Source organism: Achroia grisella, unplaced genomic scaffold (assembly GCF_030625045.1).
Source record: "Achroia grisella isolate CSIRO2021 unplaced genomic scaffold, CSIRO_AGI_Agris_v1 utg2786, whole genome shotgun sequence".
Lineage (NCBI taxonomy): Eukaryota > Metazoa > Arthropoda > Insecta > Lepidoptera > Pyralidae > Achroia > Achroia grisella.
This window is the reverse complement of record NW_026712766.1, coordinates 1964635-1991754: the sequence shown is the minus strand read 5'-3', so window position 1 is coordinate 1991754 and position 27120 is coordinate 1964635. Positions and strand designations below refer to the sequence as shown.

The following is a 27120-nucleotide window of genomic DNA, read 5'->3' as shown; positions in this document are numbered from 1 at the left end:
TAAGGAACAGAGTGTTTTAGAGATATGTACGTTATAATTGTATATCACGAGGCTCGTTAATTCTTTCCTATAAAAAGTACTTTGTGAAGATTAACATAAGCTTTCAAAGGGAAAAGTGCCTTCCATAACGTTAGTCTTTGCCCGTGTCAACACGGGATGTACGCATGTGTGTGCGTGGCGCCGTAACTCGCGGATTCTAACCTAAATATGAATTCTGAGCTTCGCTTTCCGCGGACGCGCGCGCCCGGCGGCCAGCGCGACTCAATTTAAAAATAAAACATTTTTTTTAATCCAGCCAGTACCATTCCGTCGCCGTCAGCGTTAGCCACCATAGATAGAGTAATAATAAGTAATATTTAATTAGTTGCTTATATAGTGATGTGATTTTCGATAAATAATGTTTAAAAATAGTGTATACGCGTTAGTTGCAAGTGGTTGTGCAGAAAAGCTCGTGTTTCGGTGACAAATAGTTCAACCTCGGAGTCATTTTCGGACTAAATGGTCGAATTGTTCCAATTAGTGCTTTAGTATTGAGTGATGAAACGTAGAAAGTGGCTGCCTTTGGATTTAGTATTATAGAACACTAATAGAGGTAAATTATTGTTTTTTCTAATTCAGATCTGTTCATTGCTTTTACATCAGACATCGAATACAAACGGATGTTTTTCTCATTCACGAATCGGGGCTTGTTTTGTTAACTGCCAGAGTCTGTCGAATAAATTTATTGCCTTCCAAGGGCCTGACGAAAATAGCGTAAATACTTTATTTACTCCGTTACTGGCCTGTATAATTTGTCTATGACTTTGAGAAAAATCAGCATTTGCTCTATGTTTGAATCATCTGTTTTGAAATTTTCTTAAACTATATTTGTTGTACTGGAAATGTTTTCGCCTTTTTATAATATGTGTATATTATGTACCTACAATAGTGTAATATAGGTACACAGAGAGGAAGGGGATTGGTAGTAATGTGGAATCATTATCCCATTACTAGCAATGTACCATATCAGGTTGACCTTCACGCGGTTCCCTCTGGAAACCATCGTGATAAATTCCTGATGAATTTGTTAAGATGGGCTTACTGACCTAACCTGGTATTCTTCTTATCATCCTTCACTGGTGTCTCGCCAGCGTAAACCGTTAGCGCAGGAGGGTGGACCATTCCATTATCATCCTTAAAAAATAAATATATATATAGGTACACAACAGTACAAGTTCAATGGTGCAAGCTCGGCTTAGTTAGTGACGCGTTTACCGACAATAATTAATTATATTAAAACACGATGAGATAAAAAAAAACTATGTAAAGAAATTCTGTTAACAAAATTATGGAAACCTGAATTTCTAAAATTGAGCGGGAAGAATTGCGACTCCTGAGTTTGAATGTCGTGAAACGACTGCTTAATTCCCGCGTTAATTTAAAATTGGAACTATTTATTTTTTTCTGACATCAGAGCAATTAATTTTCTTAAATTCTAAACATATGCACATTCTTGTAGGCGGAATAGAGTATTCTCTCATACAAAACGTAGTGATTATTTGCTCAGTATAGTACGTACTTGATATTATTCATTAAATAATATATACCCACTTTTTATGGTAATATCAGTTCCTTATAAAATGTTATTTGGCTTAATTCATATATTAGTAAATTCATAATAAATTTTGTCTGTGTTTCTTTCACTACATAATTAATTTAAGATTTTTTATTTATTTATTTATTAAAGATGTATCAATAAAAAAAAACAGAGATTTGGTACTTTTATTAAAATATCCCTATATACAAATTTGACGTCCTTGGTGGTATAGTGGTTTAATACACTGCCTCACCTTCCGACGGTCGTGGGTTCATTCGCCGCAAAATACAAACACACGTCTTCATGAGTATGATTGTTTATAACTGGGTGTTTTCTATTTATAGATACAGGTTTGTATCATTGAGTATAAAATAATTTTACTGTGAAAGTGTGTAACCATTTCTTTTAAATATATTTGGCTTTTAGGAGCAATTCTTGGATATCTTAATTCTAAAGCTTTTATCCTTATTTGCAAGCCTGCTTCATTTTCTACAGTTATCGTGTGGATTTCTCTAAACCTTTCTGTTTTAGAATTGTTATTAGAGTTTGTAATATACGATCTCGGTGGTATAGCAGTTTAGCACACCGCTTTACTTCCGATTGTCGCAGGTTCGATTACTCGCAAGGTGCATTTTATTCCTGAGTTATTCATTAGGCTCGGTAAAATATGTTTTGAGAGGAATGAGAGCTAGCTCAACCGTTATACTCGTGAACGAGTGCTGCTTGTAGGGACTGGTCTGTTCTGATAACTGGGACTGAATTATTTTGTTACTCAAGTAGCTATTATATTTATGTACTTTGTCAATTATGCTATTTGGCAGTTTATGTTAGAGTCATGAATATTGTTATATTATAGTTAGAGTCAACAATACATCAATATTGTAGAAAAAATCCGATATTTTAAAAAGATATTAAAAGAAGGTAGTTTGTGTTTAGTACCCAATGTAAAGATTATTACAAATATTGTAAATAGCTCCATCTAGTATTTATAGATCGACCTACTACACTGACTTCGGTCTATAGATATGGAGGTCGGTAGTTGAATAATCCTCTTTCATTGGGTGAGTCGCGGCATTCAGTGGACGAACGCAGAGCGTGCCGGTTGTGTTTTGGATATTAAAGTGAAATCTATTAGGAATGGATTATCCCGGTCTTAGTTGGGCCTGGGGGGAAGCTGCAAGTAGTGAAGGTGAGTGTTAATGCATTCTAAAAGGGCCTTTTAAACCTTCACCCGTGTCAGAAGTTACGGGCGTTACTTGGTGTTTCCCTTGCGGTAGCCGGCTTCAAAGCCTAAGTCATTATCATCATTAGTGCTTCTTACAATTATATTCACATAAAATGCTATTTGTGTAATGCTGAAAAACATTTTTTTAAAAGTGCATAACACAAATTTCTTTCGCGTTCTTCTTGTGATGAGTCTGCTTTATGAATGAGTGGAAGAAAAAAAAGAAAGAAATTGAAAAGTACTTATATTACGTGTGTTTTAATAAAGATTATTTTTTATTATTTAATTAAAACAAAAAAATATTGTCACAAAATAAGTGTATATATATAGTTCTTCTTTTTTTTTATTAATGGCAACTCGTAATTTGTAATTGTGGAATAGAGAAGGATTGGCAATCTATTCTCGCGGTTCTGAATATTTAGCGAAAAGGGTAGTACCCTCAGGGTTGTCAACTGTAGGTAAATTTGTCAGTAATGATGTTTTATAGTTGCTTTTGTCGAGATATAGAATAAATACATTAGAGGAAGTATGGAAGTGGCGCCGCTGTCGGAGAGGTTAAAGAGTAATCGTCCGTCATGGTATGGGTAAGTAATGTAAACGTAGGAATGAAGACATATCCTAAGGAAGGTGTTACATATGAATGTGGATAAGGGCAGAGACGAATACCGAAAAAGAGATGGATGGACTGTGTGAAAGATGATATGGTAAGAAAGGGAGAAAAAACGAGATGACTGCGAACAGGGAATGGAAGATATACGCCGATGAATAAGATCATCATCATCATGGAGATAAGATATTACGCCGACCACAAATAAATGGGATAAGGAAGAAGATGTTGATGAGTTGTTGTCGAGATACTTCTCCAGCTATAAATGTGAATTAAAAAGAATTACAAAAAATGTTGATACACGTAATGTAATAAACACTGGTGGGACTTTTTTTGTGTATGATAATGGAATGGTGCACCCGCCTGCGCTGACGGTTTACGCTGGCGGGGCACCAGTGGAGGATGATAAGATGAGCATGAGGTCAGGTCAGTTAGCCCATCGTAACAAATTCACCAAGAATTTATCACGATGGTTTCCAGGGGATACCGCGTGGAGGTCAACGAGACATGGTACCTTGCTGGCAATAAGATCATCAGTCCCATTACTAACAATCCCCTTTCCCCCACTGGTGGGACTAGATGGCGCTGTGTGAATTGTCCAAGGTTATTTTTTTTAAATATTGAATGCTTCTCATGTCCTTTAAATCTACAGGCAAATTATAATATGCTTTTACAGCTTGATAACGCGGACAGTGCTCAACTGCCTTAAAACTAGGACAAGGTTCTGTTCTACATGATCTGGGCTTTATATGATAAAGTAAGAAGTTAAATTATTCATATATATCAATTTGTGATTGAAAATCATTATCCAGCAATGGTATTAACCGATAGGATATTGAAACCTTCAAAAGAACTTATTCCTTCTTAAAAGGCCAGCCACTTGCAATTCCCCTGGTGTTGCAGGTGCTCACGGGCGGCGGTAATCACTTACCATCAGGTGAGCCGCAAGCTCGTTTCTCTCTTATGCTGTAAAAAATACCATAGAATAGAAAATCCTTTATTCAAATAAACTTAATTTAAGCATTTTTGAATAGTCATATATTTTTTTTAATCTACCGCTCATTCGGAAACCTCATCACAAGAAGAACGAGCAAGAAACTCATGTGCTGGTCTTTTTAAAAGAAAACGTTCTGTTCAACAAATATTTTCTTCAAAAGAAAATATTTTGTTTGTGACAACCCTACAGATAAGGGTTCGCGATTAATGTAGCACTCATCTAATTAGTTTTCGATATTTGTTTATCTGGGCCGAGGTTACCTAGTTACGCCGACTATATCGTTATGCCCTCATAATCTTCTCTATCTATATTGAAATTAGCTTTTATACGCCACTCCTGTTTTTTTTACTGCATTAACTTTATTCAATATTTTCTTTTCTCTTTATTTAGTTAGGAGCTTAGGATCACAATAGTGAGCAGGTTAGCTCCGTGTCGGATTCTTAATCAGTTACTCACATATTTATATTACATCTTAAACTAAATTTACTCTAAAGATAAATATTGCATATTTAAAATTTTATCTTCAAGAATTATAAATTATTAAATTGTGAACTGATTGTTTCGATTATTAATTCTTTCAATGTACACATTTTTTTTACAATTTAATATACAAACATTTATCATTTATGTTATATTTATTATACGGCCGCGGTTGTAGCAAACTGCTTTACTTCCGATGGTCGCGGGTTCGAATCCTACCACGGTACAAACATTTATATATATTATATATTTATATACTATATTGATTAGTATTATGAATGTTTGTATCGGCCTGGCTTTTTTCTGTCTAGGTAGCTTATATCAGTTGTCTAGTACCTTAAAACAAGCTCTGCTTAGCTAGAGATTAGATGGCGCTATGTGAATTGTACTGAGCAAATTATATATAATACAAAATGATTAATTAAATCACACAATAATCTTATTAATATTATAATCGCGAAAGTTTGTGAATATCGATGAACGTTTGTCACTCTTTTACGCAAAAATTACTAAAGGGAATTTGATGAGACTTCACAGTAGCTTATAGATCAGAATAAAATATAGGTTATAATTTAAAAGTATATTATGTTAATTGGGTGAAATATCATAAATATTAAGTAAGTGTGATACACACAAAGTTGTGCGGGTCAGTTAGTATTAAATAATTTTACTAATTGGTATCTCGTGCTTTGTTTAATTCTTCTGAATTTGGTTACTATTTGGGATTGCAGATCTCTTTTTCTAGTACTTTCATGGGCGCATCTTTCTTCCTGTATCCTTTTAATACAATAGTAGAGCAATGGAGATAGTAGAAGGAAAAAACCCAACAAAGAGTAATGGAGAGAGTAGAACTCAGATAGAGACTGTTCTATCTGTGTTGAATTTTTACTTCTACTGACTCCATGCTCTCCTATTATATTAGAAGGATATAGGAAGAAATATGCATTCATGAAAGTACTAGGAATAGAGATTATTATTACATTCCTACACTCCTGTTTACTGTCGTATGTATGTATGGGCCGTATGCTTGTTTGCCACCATCGTAATTTAAAAAAATACTGTACTTGATATCATTTGACACAGTTACCTAAATATATTAATGTAATATTTGCATTTAATTATGTATAGTAAGACAAACTATATTATCTACAAGGTCTAAATCCCCGTCCAATTCAAACGGGGATCGGAATTACGACGGCCTCAGCCGAGGTTCGCCCCCAGCGGTGCCCTCAGATTAAAGTCGTATCCGTCAGCCGGGAGTTGGCCTTCAGCCGCTCCATAAGTCCTTCCGCGGGTTTGGAGTGTCATCTGCACTCGCCTCTGGAACTGTCTGAGTAGCTGCGGCCAACAGCATTAGGGTAGTCCGAAAACAATGCACATTTCGACATTCGATAGACAGCCTCGGTGGTCTAGTGGTTTAGCACACCGCTTTACTATCCGACGGTCGTGGGTTCGATTCCTCGCACGGTACAAACGTTTGTATTCATGAGTATGGTTGATTGTATCGGTCTGGGTGTTTTCTATGTATAATATGTATTTATATAAAAAAAAAATTATACATGTATTTTATCAGTTGTCTAGTACCCATAACACAAGCTCTGCTTAGCTTGGGACTAGATGGCGCTGTGTGAATTGTCCTGAGATATTATTATTATTACACCCCGCAACAAATTTCTCGGGAGTAAAAAGTGAATTTATACTCGCTATATGTAAGTTTATTTGAATAAATGATTTTCTATTCTATTCTATTCTATTCTTCTTACTCTTACAAAGTAGCAAATTTTTAACATTATTGTTAAAATGTACTAGTTTTTAACATTACTGTACATAGCATTTTTAACATTATCTATACATATAAATAATATTGGAGTGTCTGTTTGTAATATTGAAATAACCGTTTTTTACTACATGCATTTGAATATAAATGCGGTACATACATTAAAATTACATTTATTAAAATTTTTGTTTGTGTGTCTGTCTGTTTGTCCCGGCTCATCTCTGAAATGGCTGGACCGATTTTGACAGGACTTTTATTGGCAGGTAGCTGATGTAATAAGGAGTAACTTAGGCTGCTTTTATTTTAGAAAAATAAAGTTAAATTCCACGCGGACGAAGTCGCTGGTACAGCTAGTTTTACATATATTTGTACATAGCAGATTTTTAACAATATTGTTAAAAATGTACTAGTTTTGTATACCGTCCGCGCCGGTCACAGTTCACGTGTCTGTGCATCTGTTTTGTGTCCGGCGTACTTTCGAGGTCGTTGCTCTCTACTACGAAACTTCAGGTTTCATACACTTCACGAAAATAAACCCTATTTATATCTGAATACGTGTATCTAATATATAAATGTTATTTAAACATAAAGTATGGGGATATTATCTGAATTTATAACTTTTTCACTTATATCAGTTCTCTTTTTTCATTTTTTTCTATTATACTGTCTTTAGTTTTGTGACTGTCAGACTATTTCGTATATATTTCGGTTTATCTTATATATAAAATTCTCGTGTCACAGTTTTCGTTCCCATACTCCTCCGAAACGACTTGACCGATTCATGAAATTTTGTGAGCGTATTGAGTAGGTCTGAGAATCGGCCAACATTTATTTTTCATTCCCCTAAATGTTACGGGTAGTCCACCCCTAATTTTTTTTTTATTTTAAGCCAAAACAACGTTTGCCGGGACAGCTAGTTTTATATATAGTTCATTTGTCGTAAAGCCTTAAGCTATATAACATTACGCTACGCCCAATAGGAGTGGAGCTGCATTGAAAAATATTGCAAATGGAGAAATGATTTTTTATTTATTTATTTAATTACTTACACAACTATTAGTACAGGCCTAAACCCAATACAATAGTGTATCTAATTCTATATTATACATGTTAGTTAACATAACATATAACATACAATGTTTGTTAGGGAAAATACTCTCTGCTACCAAAATGTTAGGGAATTTACTATATAGGGAAAAATATGTGTGGCAACGTCTGTCATGTACCTGTATGGTTCTGCGGATTTCTTGGGCTTCAGGGTCTCGAAGATATCTTCGCTAGCTTTCCAGTTTCACAGTAGGTTTAACACAGTTCTAATTTATTTTAATTCACAACACAATGCACGCGTGTCATGGCCACCGTACAGTCAGTTCAGTACTGGTTAAGGGAGGGGAAAGCAAAAGCGCGGGAACACAACTAACGGACTCTAATATAATAATCTGTGCTTACGATGGTACAGGGATAGATTTTGAACAATGTTGTTTTTGTGAATTCACACAGACTACACACAAACAAGTCCGTTGTTTCTGCTATTTTATTGAGAGTGGCCAGTGCGAGTGTCATGAGCGCCTTGTTTAATATAAGTTCTGCCGTGAGGTACCGCTAATAACTGGGGCCTTCGTCGCCGCCCCAGGTAATTATCTGGTACCCTAAAACTTATCAAACCAAGAACCAGAGAATTGGTGATTTGACCCAGAAACACTTTAAATATGTATAAGACAATAGCCAATTCTCTGCGTACACGTAATTCATTATATCCCACCAAGTCGCGGGAACAGCTTGTTTTTAATAAAAACGGTTTATTCGATAGAAAAAACATCTTTTTTGTGGTACTTGAGGATGTTGAAGCCTGTTGTTTATAATATTGAAATAATAGTTTTCGAGCATATGAATATAAATACGGTACATATACTAAAATTTATTTTTTTACAATTTTTGTCTGTCTGTCTGTCTGTTTGTTCCGGCTAATCTCTGAAATGGCTGGACCGATTTTGATGGGACCTTTTTTGACAGGTAGCTGATGTAATAAGGAGTAACTTAGGCGACTTTTATTTTAGAAAAATAAAGTTAAATTCCACGCGGACTAAGTTTAGTGTATAATATATTAGAGATACCTACGTGTTTTATTTTATTGATGACTAGCTGTACACGGGATTTCGTCCGTGTGGAATTTAACTTTATTTTTCTAAAATATAAGATACATTCCACGCGAACGAAGTTATATTATTTGTCGGTAGTCTAGCGATTTAGCTAGCACACCGCTTTGATTCCTGCTTGCATGATACGCAGACGAAGTTGCGCAGGTCAGTTAATTCATTACAATGATGTACCTACCTGCGCTAACGGTATACGCTGGCGTAACCAGTTCAAGAGCATGAGGTTAACTCAATCAGCACCTACCTGCGCTAACGGTATACGCTGGCGGGGTACCAGTTCAGGATGATAAGATGAGCATGAGGTCAAGTCAATTAGCAATAGTGGCAAATTTACCAGGACATTTAATCGAATTAGGTGTTATTTTACAGAAGACCATTTCACTACTTGCGGAATTAAACAAAATAATATAATCCATTTATATTATTTTGTTTCTTTCCGCTATTGCAAATGGTAATATGCGTGTAGATTCAGTAACAGTTTGAATTTGATCACCATTAGAGAAGCTCGTAAAGGTAGTCAAGTTTCCGGACTGAATATTTGTGATCTCACACATGCAAATTGTAGCGGAATTAAACAAAGTAATATAAATAATTAAGTAGTGAATTTATCACGATGGTTTCCAGGGAGAACTGCGAGGTGGTAAACCTGGAATGATACATTGCTAGTAATGGGGTCATCAGTTAGCGTAAACCGTTATCGTCGAGTGCACTATTCCATAATCATTCAATAAAAAAATAAACATAAAAACACCTAACCTGCGACTATCGGACGTAAGACAATGTGTTAAGCCGCTAGATCACCGAGGCCGAGAAAAACATAATCTTCAACAAAGAAACTCAATAATTGGAATCACTCTTATGGCGTTGTTTCAGATAGATTCGGATACATATCGAGATTGTATGTTGGGGTCACAGGGGGTCAAACTCGTGACCTTTAACGTCTGGGATGGTCCACCCCCACCCAATTAACTTTAGGCCGTTGACTTTAGCAATATTACTTATCGCCAAGATTTACACGAAAACATCTTACTAATATTTTAAATGCGAGTTTTTGAGTGTGAATTGATAGACTGTTGGATGGATGTTTGTTACTCTTTCACGCAAAAACTACTGAATGGACTTTAATGAAACATTACAATAATATAGGTTATAAATCAGAACAAGACATGGGCTATAAATATCTTCTATGAATCGCGGATACTGCTAGCAATATATAAATCTGCTTTTTTTATACTGATACTAGCAAACGTTAACTTTCAATGTAAATTATCGCTATTTAAAAATAGGGGTTGGTGGTACAAGGGTGAAAATTTAGGAGTGAATGTACTTTATAATGCCACATCATAATGATATAAAAAATGTCCAAAAACTAAAAATATTTTACTGAAGTGGGCCTGCCGCTGCGCTAACGGTTTACGCTGGCGGGGAACCAAAGGTGGATGATAAGAAGAGCATGAGGTCAGGTCAGTTCGTGACAAATTCCTGGTGAATTTGCCACGATGGTTAGCCCATTGTTCACCAGGAATTTAACACGAAAGTTTTCAGGGTGAGACCACATGGCAGTCAACCTGACATCGTATATTGCTAGTAATGGTTTTATTGGGGGGGGGGGGGGGGATTGTTAGTAATTTGCACCCCATTGCTAGTAATGTACCATGTCAGGTTGACCTCCACGCGGTTCCCCCTGGAAACCATCTTGATAAATTCATCTGGGCTAACTGACCTGACCTCGTTCTCATCTGATCATCTTCCACTGATGCCCCGCCAGCGTAAACCGTTAGCGCAGGCGGGTGCACCATTTCATTATCATATAAAAAAAAAAATGGTTTTATTAGTCTACACTCCCCTGCTGTATGAATTGTCCATAGTAATTATTATTATATCACTGCCATGTCTCACCCTGAAAACGAAAGATAGGTTAGAAAAAAAGAGTAGCTTAAATTGTAATTGTAAACAGAGGTACCTACGCACACGATTTTGTAAGTTTACCAACTATGGTATTTCAAATTAAAAGAATCATCTAAAAAATACATAACAACAATTTATTCCCATTTCGACATTCCGACAGCCTCGGTGGTCTAGTGGTTTAGCATACCGCTTTACTATCCGATGGTCGCGGTTTCGATTCCTCGCACGGTACTAACATTTATATTCATGAATATGATTGTATCGGTCTGGGTGTTTTCTATGTATAATATGTATTTATTTAAAAAAAATGCATACTTTATTTTTATGAGTTGTCTAGTACCCATAACACAAGCTCTGCTTCGTGATTCAAAATGTTGACCACGACCAGATCTGACGTTGTGTGAATTGTCCTGAGATATTATTATTATTCTACAAAACTTATATATATATATATATTTTTATATATTTCGTCCTTTTTTACAATAAGGACGCTCTAGTAGTAGTAATCACTAATCACTGAATTGTATTTGTACAATGTAATTATTTGGCTGAAAGGAAATTTATAGGGTCGTAAAAATATTTAATAAAAAAATAAAGTCTACCATCATCTGCTTCCTTATCTTATTTATATGTGGTCGGCCCTAATGTTTTTCTCTACCATTCATCCCTGTTTGCAATCTACCGTTGGTATTATTTACACAACTTCAACTACGACGGTTGCTATGGTAACCACGTAGTTATCTGCCGAACGTGGGACCTGCAGTGCCCAGTACTAGTCTTGCGTCTGGTAATATGAGTAGCGTTCGCTATTTTATCGAATGCGTTATCTAATCATTTGAACTTCTAAATCGCTGGAGGCCATTATCGATCGCTAAATTTACGCCTATCTTTTGATAGTGTGATACACATATTTCCAATTACATATTGTTTCTATGTAGATAAAAGCTCTCTACTATATACTCTATTTTCTATGTGAGAGCTTTCGAGCATAGAGTATTGCTTATGGACCATAGATATATATAGACTTTATACAAAGTTGTGGTGGGTGATATATTATAAATGCGAAAGTAACTCTGTCTGTCTGTCACGCTCCGCCAAAACTACCGATTTAAATTTATATTGGTACACAGATAGTCTAGAACCTGAAAAATGACATTGGCTACTTTTCTATGAGAAAAAATCGTTATATAGGGTTGAAAGGGGAGATGAAAAAGAAATCTTTAGTTATATAGGCATACAGACAACGGAGGATCCAGAGGGGGGGTCATGGGGGTCATGGCCCTCCCCTGAGCTGGTTCCAGGACTTAGGTGGACCACTAATTGAACACAATGATTTCATTTATATATTTTGACACCATACAGATTTTATGTAACTACATACCTTCAGTATTAAATTAATTATATTTAAATATTACTTCTCTGGATTCAAGAGAAGATGGCGATATGTACGTATATATGTTCAAGTTATTATGTGTTAACTTTTTCAAGTGTACAATAAAGAATAAATATTTTTAAGTATAGTACTTATGTACATTAATAAAATACCTACTTTCTACTTGTATCTATTGTTATCAAAATTAAATTATAAGTTATAACTTGACCACGACTATATGAGGGGCTCACATAGTCGTGGCGCCATGACCACGACTATGTGACCCCCTCCTGGTGTCATGACAACGACTATGTGACCCCCTCCTGGTGCCATGACCACGACTATGTGACCCCCTCCTGGCGCAAAAGCTGGATCCACCCTTGCATACAGATAGGTTTGAAGTTTTTTTGTAAGCTGTGTTTTGGTTGTAATCTGTGTAATTGCATGACACGTCTGTATATAGGTATACAGACAAGTTAATATTTTTTTTTTGTAAGCTATGTTTGGTTGTATTGAATATACGTGATGCAGCACGAGTATAGACTTCAAAGGTGTTCGAATATTTATAATTACATGGTGAAGAGATTTTTTTTAAGGCCTTAAAATAAAATGTTCCACAGTATATAATCCATAAAGTCTTAAAAAAGTATTTTTATACTTTATTAAAGGTTGTTTATAAGGGCAATTAATACATATTGGTTGATAAAAGATTTTCTTCACGTTAAAAAAAGGGGTAAAAATTAGGCAGTGACATTACCGAATTTGGAGATTAGCAGTGGAATTATCCGACCTTCCTAAGGTCGAGAGTTCAATCCACATCCAATATATAATCTATACATATAAATAAAACTGGAGTGTCTATTTGTAATATTGAAATAACCGTTTTTTACTACATGCATATGACTATAAATACAGTACATACACTAAAATAACATTTTTTACAATTTTTGTTTGTCTGTCTGTCTGTTTGTTCCGGCTAATCTCTGAAATGTCTGGACCGATTTTGACAGGACTTTTATAGGCAGGTAGCTGATGTAATAAGGAGTAACTTAAGCTACTTTTATTTTAGAAAAATATAGTTAAATTCCACGCGGACGAAGTCGCGGAAACAGATAGTAATACATAACTAGAGACTCGTCCTGTCTTCGCACGGATGCACTACAAGTCTTTAAATTTCTCAGCTTGTTATATATAGTATATAACAAGCCGAGAAATGCCGGGAATTAAAACATGCATGTATTATAAACGTTCCTCTTGAATCCACTCTATCTATAGCTAAATAGTATATTAAAATTCGTTGTGTAATTTAAAAGATATAAGTGAACGGAACGACAACGGCGGATACTTTGTTTTATCGTAAGGAATACATGCTCAGAACAATTCACACATCGCCATCCAGTCCCAAGCTAAGCAGAGCTTGTGTTATGGGTACTAGACAACTAATATAAATACATTTATTTTAAATACATAATATACCTAGAAAACACCCAGACCGATACATAAAATTATAATCATGAATACAAATGTTTGTTACATCAAGGAATCGAATCGTGACCATCGGAAGTAAAGCGGTGTACTAAACCGCTAGACTACCTAGGCCATGGAATAGAATCTACACTCCACGTTTCAATCATGTAATTTTTTACCACCACTTTTCTATGAATTTCAATGTATTACGAGAAAGTATAAACGAGAAAGTTTGAGAGTATGGATGAATTAATAATAATAATAATCTCTGGACAATTCACACAGCGCCATCTAGACCCAAGTTAAGCTGGCTAAAGCTTGTGTTGTGGGTACTAGATAACTGATACATATACATAGATATTTTTTTGTAAATACATACATATTATACATAGAAGACACCCAGACCGATACAAACATGAATACAAATGTTTGCGCCGTGCGAGGAATCGAACCCGCGACCATCGGTCGTAAAGCGGTGTACTAGACCGCAATACCACCGAGGTCGTCTACTGAATTGATGATGGAATATGGATGTTTGTTACTCTTTCACACAAAATATACTGAACGGATTTTGATGAAACTTTTCAATAATTTAGCTTATACAGAATAAGACATTGGCTATAAATTCATGCGGATAAAACCGCGGGCACCGCTAGTAAAATATAAATATACTGAACATTCGTCTGTTTCACTATACACCGGAATGCGCTGCCGGCCAGTATTAAACTATTAATAGGGCAGAAACCATTGCTCCTGTGACCTGATTCTGGCCTCTATTTATGGGGTTATTTCTAAACCAACCCATAACCGTAAATCAAAGGGTACTTTAAAGTTATTTTTACCCCACACCCTGAGAGAGGAATGTGAAACTGTATATATAATTAAATTCTGCACTGCAACCTATGTAGTTAGTTATATAGGTATATATTAATATTATAGATGATTAATCTTGAAAGCCCCGGTGGTCTAGCGGTTGACCACACCGCTTTCCTTCCGATGGTCGCGGGTTTGATTCCTCGCACGGCACAAACATTTATATTCGTGAGTATGATTGTTTGTATTGGTCTGGTTGTTTTTTATGTATATATATATATTTTTTTTATGGATGATAATGATACGGTCCCTGCGTTAACAATCTACGCTGGCGGGGCACCAGTGGAGGATAAGATGAGCAAGATGTCAGGTCAGTTAGCATGATAAATTCACCAGTAATTTATCATGATGGTTTTGAGGGGGAACCGCGTGGAGGTCAACCTGACATGGTACATTGCTGGCAATAAGATCATCAATCCACATTACTAACAATCCCCTTTCCCCCCTCTATATACATACTGTATCGATGTATTTACAAAAAAATATCTAAGTGTTTATATCAGTTGTCTAGTACCCATAACATAAGATTTGCTTACCGTGAGACTAGATGGCATTGTGTTAATTGTCCAAGGACATCTATTTATTTATAACTAACTGAGCCCGCGGTTTTACCCGCGTTAATTGTCATAAAAAACATAGCCTATGTGTTAATTTGATGCATAAGCTATATTATTGTAAAATTTCATCAAAATCCATTCTCATCATCCATTCAATATAGTTAATACAAACAATCATACCCATAATTACTATCGTTATATTTGCGAGGATCGAACCTGCGATCGTCCTAAATTTATTAAGACACGCACGAAGCCATCAAGATCATCAATTTCTAAATAAAGAAATGGTAAGATGTCATTAAAATAACATCAGCAAAGCGATATCTCGACGGAAAATAGACACGACGGCATCACGGTACACATGAGTTGATAAGGCGGTACCGTAGAACAGATCGCGGCGGTACGGCCACATGGAAATTACTATTTATTTTATTGTATAGGGAATTCATCCCCATTTTGCAACGATTTTCATTGCAGTTTGTAGACAAGATCAAACGAAATACATCTCTTTTAAATAACGTTAAATGCATACATATACAATTTACGCCCTGTATGATATAAATAAATGATACAACAATTTTATTTATATTATGAAAACAGGCAAGTTAGTGTAAATTTTTTTAGATTATTATTTTTAAACATAGTTTCAAAGTATAATCTAACTTTGTTCTAGAAAAATCGAGGTGAAGCTGCACGTCGCTTTTAGCTTTTGATATCGCGCGTTTGACAAAAAAAGTATTTTCGTGATTTTTACCGAAGGCCATTTACCCCCTTTCGACCCTCATGCAGGAGTACAACGATAAACAAAAAAAACAGGAGTCTAAGAAGGACATTATTAAGTCAATTAATTACTTTGTTTTATTATTTTGTATTTCGTTAGGTATTGCGGGAAATTATGCATCGTGGCCATTCCACCTTAATCCATTTTATATACAATTTACTCCCTGCTGCGCATAAACATAATATTATGTCTGAGAATGTATATTATGCCTGAAAATCATGAAAGAATCTTGTGCTTAATATGTGTACCATGTAGGAATGGCGATCGATAGATTCCCCGCTGTTTTGTAGCTGCGATCTGCAAAAGTGATTTGATATTATTAGTTTTTAATAGTGGTTTCGTAATGAAGCCGTCATATGTATGTATGTGTATAGTTGTATATGTATTCTGGTTACGGCCACTGATTAGACCAGTGTTTCTCAACGTGGGGTCAACAGACTCACAGGGGGGCAATTCGATTTTTAAAGGGGACAATTCGAAAATTAACTCTTTATTACCATGTTCGCCACTGTTTCGCCAATTAAAGATACTCACGGTCCGTTCAATGTACATACTTGAATGCTGCCTTTTTTAAACGTTAAAATATCTCTATTCATATCTGATTTATAAAAAAGTTATGACTTCTATAAATTTTCTGTGAGAGATCACGTGGAAAACTTGTGTTACCTAAAATTAGAACACGTTTGTATCACAGTAATAGTTAAACCAGTTGCATAAATATATATAATAAATTACCAACTACAATTACAAATCTTTGTTTAAAATGGTTCAAAGACAAATTAATGAAATGGCTGATAAATAAGTGTTTTTACTCAGTGAAAGATTATTTTACATGCAAAATAGATGACATTATATAATTTTTATTAATAACTATAAATATTGACATTAATTAATTATCATAGATATTTAAATATATTTATGGGTATTCGTAATGTAATGACATAATTTTATATTAAATTGAATATGATTTAATTTGAATATTTGCATACATTTTTATTAACTAATAAAAGTACATGCATATCATGTTCTTTTATTAGTTAATAAGATCCGAAACTACCATGTAGCAAGCAAATAAATAAATTATTATTATTACATATATATATATTTATTATATCTCCCTTTATAAATTATTATTATTATTATTATTATATTATTAAAATGAATTCGAATGTGTATATCAATTTTTCATTATATGATTTGGAAATTCATTAACAATTTCGTAGTGATTTCTTCCTATAACCTATTATTTACGATTCTTAAGTGAACAATTAAAATTTTTAATGTTATAAATTGTACAAGTTATCTGAGGGTATAAGTATTTTAGAAAGGCTAAGGTGGGGCATGGCCCTATAAAGGTTGGGAAACGCTGGATTAGACTTTATATATTTCCTTTTGACAACATTGCAACAGCATATGCTGGTGGCTACTCTGCCCAATTTGAATTAAAAAATGAATCTGGATTTTTGTAAACATGCATACATTTGAAAAGAATAAGAGCCCAGGTATTTGTCAGTTCTTCTTAGCTCGATTTCACTCAGAACTGACGGTAGATTTTGATATATTATAAGTGTTTGTAATATACCTACATTAACAAAGATATTTTGATTAGATTTGATTTGATTAGATTGATACGTATCATACAATGTAGTCGTAAAAAGTTAAGCCGAAAACTGGTAAAATGAAAAAAATCTATAATGTTTCTGGACAATTCACACAGCGCCATCTAGTCCCAAGCTAAGCAGAGCTTGTATTATTGGTACTAGACAACTAATATAAATGATTATATACATTTTTTTGTATGTATGTAACATAATAAACACAGAAAACACTCAGTCAATACAAACAATCATAAAAAATTGAAATTGAACCCGCGACAATTTGAATTAAAGCGGCGCGGCGTGCTAACCGCCAGACCACTGAGGCCGTCAAAGTTATGTCTAACGATGGTTTCATAACCATTCATTTGGATTCTAAGTAATGAGTTTCGTTAATTAACGAACCATCGATTTATCCGATAAGAGATAACGACTGTGGCTTCATTAACAGACCGCCAAAAAGACCAAGTAGTAAGTGTGGTGAAAAATGTTGTATTGTATTTTTATGTAACTAACTGTACATTTTTTATTTTATGCCACTGAGTAAGTTGATGAAAAATGATTTATTGTATTTTTATGTAACTAACTGTACATTTTTAATTTTATGTCACTGAGAAAGTTGCTGAAAAATGTTGTAATTTTTATACCATTAATATTTATGCCACTAAGTTTGTTAAAAATGTTTTATTGTATTTTTTAAGTACCTGACAAAATTTTTTATTTTATGACACAGTAATTGGCGAAAAAAGTTGTATTGTATTTTTTATGTAACTAACTGTACATTTTTAAATATAATTTTATGACACTTAGTAAGTTGGTGAAAAATGTTGTACTCTATTTATTATGTAACTGACTGTACATTTTTATCTTATGAAATAGTTCTTAGGTCTTTTACCTGTGCGTTGAGTATGCTTATGTCAGAAACGGCTAGCTAGAATGAAAGAAAATAATTTTATTTGATGCATATAAAATAACAATAATAATTAGTCAAGTAAATAATTAGTTTATTAGCATACAACGTTATAATTTGTTTATCTCATTGCTTTCTTGATTTAATTATTTTAGAAATATGAAAGCGTAGCGGTTTTTGTATTGATGTGAAATGTGAATAATATAACCATCAGATGGCAATTGTGAGTAGCTATGACGTGGTCTGGTGTTTTGAGTAGTCATGCTCACTAAAATGTCCAGACTTGTAGCGGCGTGGTGGGCCGGGTCATTGGGTTCCCTAAAATATGGTCGAGCGCAGTGGTGGCTGGCTCATCCGTCATACTCGTGAAACTGGTCTGCTCTAATCACTATGACTTATTTTCTCTTATTAATTGTTTAACCAGTTGTTGTATATTGAATGTTTTTTCTATTTTATTATTTCATTGAATTAGTGCTAATCGGTGGTTTGTATTCACACACTTAAACTTAAATTGTAAGTAAGAATAAATTATTTAAAAGAGCAACACACAAGTTTCTTGCTTGTTCTTCTTGTGATGAGACAGCATTCCGAATGAGCGGTAGATTAAAATAAAAAAAAAATTATGACTATTCAAAAGTGCTTCAATGTAAGTTTATTTGAATAAATGATTTTCTATTTCTATTTCTATTTCCCTCTGGTGATCTCCTGCGTAGGTGTAATACCATCGACCCTACAACACAGCCTGTCGTATTTAAATTTATGCAGGAAAACTACAATACCGAAGAAATTCTACAATACAAATGGTGTGAAAATAAAAAATTACCAATTTATGCGTCGATTTACTTATGTCTTGTATGTAAGAAATAATTTATATGTCTATATATTATCATTATGAAATGATTAAATAGGAAACTATCAAGTATTGTACTGACTATACAGCGCCATCTTACAATTAGTTATATTAGAGACATTCGTGTTTATTTCATAACTTATTTATATTATAAAAATGTAATAATGATACAATATCTACAAGGAAATGCTAATTAATTATGATATTTTCTAAAACTATTTTAAGTATATATGTTCCACTACTTTGTATTATTGTAGTGTAATGACAGATAAAGGAAAGGAATGAAACTACTACCCTTCTTCTTAAAAAGGGGTAATCGGTTCAGAAAGTTTTCTTTTACAATGACTTCTTATCAATTTCATTAAAAAAAACTGCTACGAACCTCAACTGGTACATTCTTTTTAAATTACTAACTTATAGTATTTGTCGTTTATCTTGTTAGATATATACGCGTTTATATCGCCTCAATAAAAACACAAATTTCGTTATTGAAATATTCATAAATCATTTATGAATAATGACAGATATAGCGACTGCATATTCTTAAAAAGGGGTTCGGTTCAGAAAGTTAGTTACGCGCTTTTTTGAATAAACAATTCACACAGCGCCATCTAGACCCAAGTTAAGATAGCTGAAGCTCTAGCTTGTGTTATGGGTACTAGACAACTGATACATACATATTATACATAGAAAACATCCAGACCGATAATAATAATATCATCTTCATAATAATAATCATCATCATCATCATCACCACCATCATCATCATCATTTGCTTTTTCATTATCCCATTTATTTTATGTGAAGCTGTATAGGCCAGCTGTTGCGTAATATTTTTTTATCTTCCATTCATCATCCCATCATCATCATCATCTGCTTTTTCATCTTTATTTGTGGTCGTAATATTTTTTTCTCTTCCATTTTGTAATCTCGATAGCCTTGTGTCATGTCATACGTACGTTGATAGTGTCATTCTACGACAATAGACACTGTCAGTCTCCTGTCAATCACACCGTCAGTATATCTGTCGTGAATAAGGTATGTTATGGGGAGTGGTTGGTTTTGCGTGACTTGACCACGAGCTGTTGAAGGGAAGTGACGTTTGTTATATTTTAATTATTAAGTCATAAATTATCTAAGTAATCGTTCGTCATTTCTCAGATAAGAGAAATAACTCTCACTTTCAATAGTCCGTAAAAAAAAAATAGAGATACCCATAAAGACGACTTTGTACAAAGTATACTTTGGTTAAAGTTCCTTTCCTGTAACATACATGTAGAGGCTGTTTCAATTTAACCAGTTTGTATATAACAAAAGGATGAATTATAATTTCTCCACGAATACTATTTGGCACTTGACAGTGTTATCAAAATCAATAATATCTTTGGCGAGGATTCAAAGGTGAAGGTCATACAAACAGCCAAGAACTGGTTAATAGAATAAACTCATCCATATGAACCAAAATGATAACTGTACGGTTTTGTTACAATGCATATTTAATTTAATACACTAAGAATTTAAAAGTAGGTTACAAAGTTAAATATAAACTTTATTCGTATACTAGCTACTCGCTCCAGCTTCGCACGGGTGTACATGTATTGTATAGTATATACAATATATGTACACCCGTGCGAAGCCATCGTGATCATCTGGAGGAATGGCGATCTTCCACAGTGCGGTTTTCTAGAAACTTTTTGCCTCGCACAACCACATTGTGGAATCACCTTCCAGCAATGGTATTTCCGAACCGATACGATATTGAAACCTTCAAGAAAAGAGCTTATTCCTTTTTAAAAGGCCGATAACGTACTTGCAATTTCCCTGGTGTTGCGGGTGCTCATGGGCGGCGGTAATCACTTACCATCAGGTGAGCCGCATGCTCGTTTGTCCCCTGTGTTATATAAAAAAAAATATAAACCTCCTCTAGAATCACTCTATCTATTAAAAAAAACCCGCTTCTAAATCCGTTGTGTAGTTTTAAAGATTTAAACTTTCATAGGGACGGACAGATGGCGACAGCGACTTTGTTTTAAACTATTTAATAATGAGGGTAGTTAATGGTAAAATGATTATGGTAAGAGGGTAGATGAGCACACGCAGTCCGTTGGGTGACCTAACCTAGCACAACATCCTTAAAATTTTTAATTTTAACACGAAAGTTTTTCCCTTATTCTTCTTGTCAAGAGTCTGCGTTCCAATTGAATGATAGGAATAAAATGATATGACTATTCAAAAGTGATATTAAATTTATTTGAATAAAGATTATAAAGAATAAAGATTTCTGTCCAATGTGGCTAGCTAGCCACTTTTTTTTCTTTTACAATGACTATGGCCAACAAGCATATCAATTTCATTAAAAAAAACTGCTACAAAACTCAACTGGTACATTCTTTTTAAATTACTAACTCAATATAGTATTTATCGTTTATCTTGTTAGATATATACATAATATAATGTTTATATCGCCTCAATAAAAACGCAAATCTCGTTATTGAAATATTCATAAATCATTTATGAGTTATTTACCGCTTTATGACATGGAAATAAACTAACAAGGACGCAACTTTGTATTCACAGTTTATACCCGTGTTAACTGTTACTAGAGTGCTTTATTTAGCAGCTTTAACTGCTGGTACTTAACGGGTACTTCTCAAAATCTATATTTTCTATTTTTTTTTTATACCACTTAGGTGGCAAACCAGCATACGGTCCATTTGATGGTAAACGGGTACCGTAACCTATGGAGGCCTGAAACACCGGGGGTGTCACATACGCGTTGCCGACCCTTAAGAAAACCTTAATATACCCTTCTTGAAAAACCCCATGCTGTAGTCTCTCGAGAAAACCTCGGCAGGTAGTTCATTCCACAATCTAAGTGTACGCGGGAGGAAGCTCCTCTGAAACCGCACTGTCCGAGACCACTTAGGTTCCAGCGTGTGGGGATGAATTCCCTGTCGATGGCGATTCTATCTAGTCTATTTTAGATATTAACTCATTATTGCTCCAAATCTGTATGTAATATAAAAAATATTAACAGAGTAGAAAAGCGACAAATTTAATGAAATTTTTAGACGACATTTAGGAGGAGTAAAATAGATAATAAGTAGAGTTCTAATAGAATAGTAAAATGTACTATATAATGTAATCAAAATAACAGTACCTATATAAATATACATTGTAAATAAACTGGCTCTTAAAAAAAAAGTAATTCAATTGAGTTTCTTGCCAGTTCTTCTTAATTGGATCTATATACCGAACTGGACGGTAGGGAAAAAATTAAAATTATAATGTAAAAAAATTACGTTCATAAGCGGTAAAAATGTCCTACATGAATAAATGATTTTGAATTTGAATTTAAAAGTATAATATTACAAATAAATAATAATAAATATTTATTAATTATAATGTACAAATACAATAAATAATATTGGTATTATTAATATAACAAAAAATATTGGTTCTAAGTACAAAGGAACAAAACAATCAAGGAAGGACAACTGACAAAGAAAATTTATGTGGAGACGGTGCGATGTTCAGTGTACACAATAACAAATTTCACAACAGATAGACTGACAAACTGTCTGACCTTCGACTAATAGTACATATTGTTGTAGGTTGACACTTTTTTTTTCGGACTACTCTAATGCTGTTGGCCGCAGCTGGCCTTTGCAGCTTCACCGGACGTTATGGGGCGAGTGCAGATGGCAAACCCGCGGAAGGACTTATGGAGCGGTTGAAGGCCAACTCCTGCATGACGGATACGACTTTAGTCTGAGGGCACCACTAGGGGTTCGAACCTCGGCTCAGGCTGTCGTAATTTCGATCCCCGTTTGAATTGGAGGGGGGATCGATCGGATGGATCGATCGGATCGTTCAGTGTACGTAACGTAGACTGACTTTACACTGAACTTAAATCTATGTTATCTAGAGAGCTACTGTTTTATTTATTTATTTAGACGACCTCGGTGGTCTAGCGGTCTAGCATACCGCTTTATGACCGATGGTCGCAGTTTCGATTCCTCGCACAGCACAAACATTTGTATTCATAAGTATGATTGTTTGTATCGGTCTGGGTGTTTTCTATGTATAATATGTATGTATTTACAAAAAAAAATCTATGTATATGTATCAGTTATCTAGTACCCATAACACAAGTTTTGTGAATTGTCCTGAGATTATTATTATTATTATTATTATTATTACCTTTTTCACAGCTTAAGCTGGTGCCTTGTATCATGTAATGTTATGTTATCTGTGCTAGTACCGAGGACGGGACATGCCAAGTCTCTCATTACTTTATTTTGCTGGATGGTTCATTCTGTGGCATTTAAGAAGCGACGGACTATTGCACATGTATCTAAGACAACAGCCTTTTGTAGATTTTTTTTAATGCATGCAATTAAAAAAAATATTATGCAATCATACACAAGTAAAGAGTACATATGGCGGACTTAACACTTAATGGCATTTTCTACCAGTCAACCATGAGTTGTGCAGAGATACGTTAGTTGTTGTCGGTGCAAATAATGGTAGGATCTCGGGTGTTGGCAGAAATATTACAAGTGTAAGCACCATATTCATAGAGCACGCTACTTCTAAGCCCTCAGATCAGAAAAATAAAAATGGTCATTGCTATTTTGAGAGCACTGTTCTTATAGCTACCCACATATCAATTTACTCGATCCAATAATAATATGTTAATGTGTTCATTTTACGGACTGCCGTCGTGTAGTTTACGACAGACGTAAACGCTACTCTTTTGTGACTTGACTCTGTGTGTTTTGGCGTTGTTTCAATGATTATTTTATTATACTATTGTTGTAAATGTTATTGAAATATTCATATACCGTTGAAGACTTTGTGAAAAGTCTGCGTGGATTCAGCCACCAAGCAGTTTGTAAACGAGTTTCGGTTTTAGAAAGAGATTTTTTTTTAAATATCATTTCATTCATTCATTCATAATTTGGAAGGCATTGGATGCGAGCAGCGCAGGACCGATCGTCGTGGAGATCTTTGGGGGAGGCCTATGTCCAGCAGTGGACGTCTTCCGGGCTGCGATGATGATGATGATGATTATTCATAATTTAAGAGCTACGCTCTTGTCGGTGGAGCTCTTGCCACTTTAAATATCATTTATCGCCCCCAATATCCATTTCCAGTCCTATAAGTTGTTCATACAAACTAATTCTTTATTACATACTAGTAAACCCGGCCACGCGTTGCTATTTGTTGGCTACGGTTTTTAAATAAAATAATATTGCGACAATAAATTAAGATGTAAGCTATCCTATCATTCAATTTGTCACAAATGCACACAATGTGCAATTTTGCAATCAGTTCAATAGTTTAGGAGTCCATCGTCATAGGACAAACAACGTGACACATAATTTTTAAATATACGTTTATCACGACTTATATTTTGCACCTTATCCTGTTTTCTTATTTTTACATTTTTTTTATTTACTATATTACAGTTTGTTTTCTTACAATACTTAATAAACAGTAGCAAAACAAAATACTAAATAAGTCTATTGAGTATTTTCTTTTGCTACTTTTTTCTCTTACTTAAAAACTAAAGGGTAAAGTATATAAATCTATCATAAGACCTGTCATTTTGTATGGATCAGAATGTTGGGCCGTAAAGGGGATGGACGAAAGGCGTGTGCATGTGGCAGAAATGCGAATGTTAAGATGCATGTGTGGGGTTACCAGGAATGACAGAATAAGGAATGTGTATATACGAGGAAGTTTGAAAGTTGCGCCGGTTATAGAAAAGTTGCGAGGTAACAGATTGAGCTGGTATGGACATGTTATGTGGAGGAATGAGGAACATGTCTTATGGAAAGTGTATATTATGAATGTGAATGGATGTAAAGGGAGGGGACGCCCTAAGAAAAGATGGATGGATTGTGTGAAAGATGATATGAATAAAAGAAGAGTATGTTCAGATATGACGACCGATAGAGAGCAGTGGAAGAGAATGACATACTGCGCCGACCCCAAATAATGGGATAAAGGCAAGGCAATGATGACTTTTTTCTCTTACTTTTTACTCCTTTGAATCACTCTTTTACTGCCTAGAAAGAGATTAGAAAGTGGAATTAGGATAATTGGTATGATATTAATGACTGTGGTGATCTGGTGGTATAGCACATGCTTTATTTTAGGGGTTGGTGTATCGGTGTTACCATAACAGAATTCGGTCGTCAGTGCTATGACCATACATATAATTTACTAGCTCTTGCCCGCGGCCTCGCTCGCGTTTATTTATCCCCTTAGGGGTGGAATTTATCAAAATCCTTTCTTAGGGGATGCCTACGTCATAGTAGCTTTATGCATGCAAAGTCTCAACCCGATCGGTTTAAAATTGACAAACTTTCATCCCCTATTTTATCCCCTTGGGGATAGAATTAATCAAAATCTTTTCTTAGCGGATGCCGCCTTTGTACCTGCATGCCAAATTTCAGCCCGATCCGTCCAGTAGTTTGGGCTGTGCGTTGATAGATCACTATGTCAGTAACCTTTGAGTTATATATATTTAGGTATTTATATTTGATTATTATTTCACACGTATATTAATTTATAAAGTATTGATAATATAGGCCATTTGTAGAAAAAAAACTTCCGATAATATCCCTGGTAAATATAGTCCCAAGCTGAGCAGAGCTTGTATTATGGTTAATAGAGATCTGATAGATATGCTTAAATACATTTTCTTTGTTAATACATACATAATATATATATATGTATTAAATACCCGATAATATAGAAAATATCTGAACGGATACAAACAATCATATATATAAATATAAATATTTGTACCGTGCGAGGAATCGAGCCCGCGATCATCGGAGGTAAGGCAGCGTGCTAACTAACTAGACCACTGAGACCGTCAAGAAATATGATTTTCTTTATTCTTTATTGTACACACACATAGGAAAGAAATAACGGTAATAAAGTAAATGTAGTGTAAGAAGGGATTTCTTCCAGCAAACCTAGAAAATGTTATAGTATAATGTGGTCACTAGATCAGGCATACATACTAGAAAAGGAAAAAAAGGAGACATTCAGATTATATATAGCTGTATTCACGACTTCGTCCGCGTGGATAATAACTTTATTTTACTAAAATAAAAGATTTTTTCTAAAATAAAAGTAGCCTAAGTTACTCCTTATTCCATCAGCTACCTACCCAAAAAAGTCCTGTCAAAAACGGTCCAGCCATTTAGTAAAAAACGATTATTTCAATGTTATAAACAGACACTCCAATTTTATTTACATGTATAGATGTATAGATACAGGATGTGTTATCTTTAGTAAAATCTTAATTTTAAATGTTTTTGCAGATTAAAATGGCGACCGAGCAAGCTCAACTGGCGGGGGCTACGACCCCCGGGGCGGACAGTACTGCGGACCCAGCACAAGCGGCCGCAGCCCCACGCAAGCAGGCGCGGCCGAGGGGCAAGCCGCAGCCTGAACGCCCCAAGAGGAGTTTGATGTGTTTAACACTCACAAATCCGTTTAGAAAATTGTGTTATGATATTGTTGAATGGAAGTATCCTTTTTAAAAGCGTTTCTTCATATGTTGACTGTAAAATGTTGTTTGCGAGGGTACCTCATTGCATCTTGTTGTTTCAATTCATCATCATCATCATCATCATCATTTCAGACCGGAAGATGTCCACTGCTGAACAATTATTTATGAAAGAAATATTGTGTTTTGTTATTTAATTTCATTTCATGTTCATGGAGTAGTTCCTAGCAATTGATAAATTACAAAAAAAGTACTTGTATTATAAAAAAATATATATTATTAACGACGATCGTGGGATATAAAAATATTGTGATGTTACCTCAGTTGCAGCTTGTTGTTTCAATTCATCATCATCATCATTTCAGACCGGAAGACGTCCACTGCTGAACAATTGTTTATGAAAGAAATATTGTGTTTTGTTATTTAATTTAATTTCAGTTTTTTATTGAGTACCA

The 27120-nt window shown here is 34.6% G+C and overlaps 1 protein-coding gene across 1 annotated transcript in view; it reads left to right on the top strand.

Moving 5' to 3' along the window:
* The first annotated feature begins 236 nt into the window (after positions 1-236).
* Positions 237-27120, top strand: part of LOC131843098 (voltage-dependent calcium channel type D subunit alpha-1-like) — a 71889-nt gene continuing 45005 nt past the window's right edge. Inside the window, exons 1-2 of the mRNA XM_059191693.1 lie at positions 237-592; positions 26478-26686. Of these exons, the coding sequence (XP_059047676.1) occupies positions 26484-26686 (203 nt within the window). The 5' untranslated portion in view covers positions 237-592; positions 26478-26483. The remainder of the gene's footprint in view (positions 593-26477; positions 26687-27120) is intronic.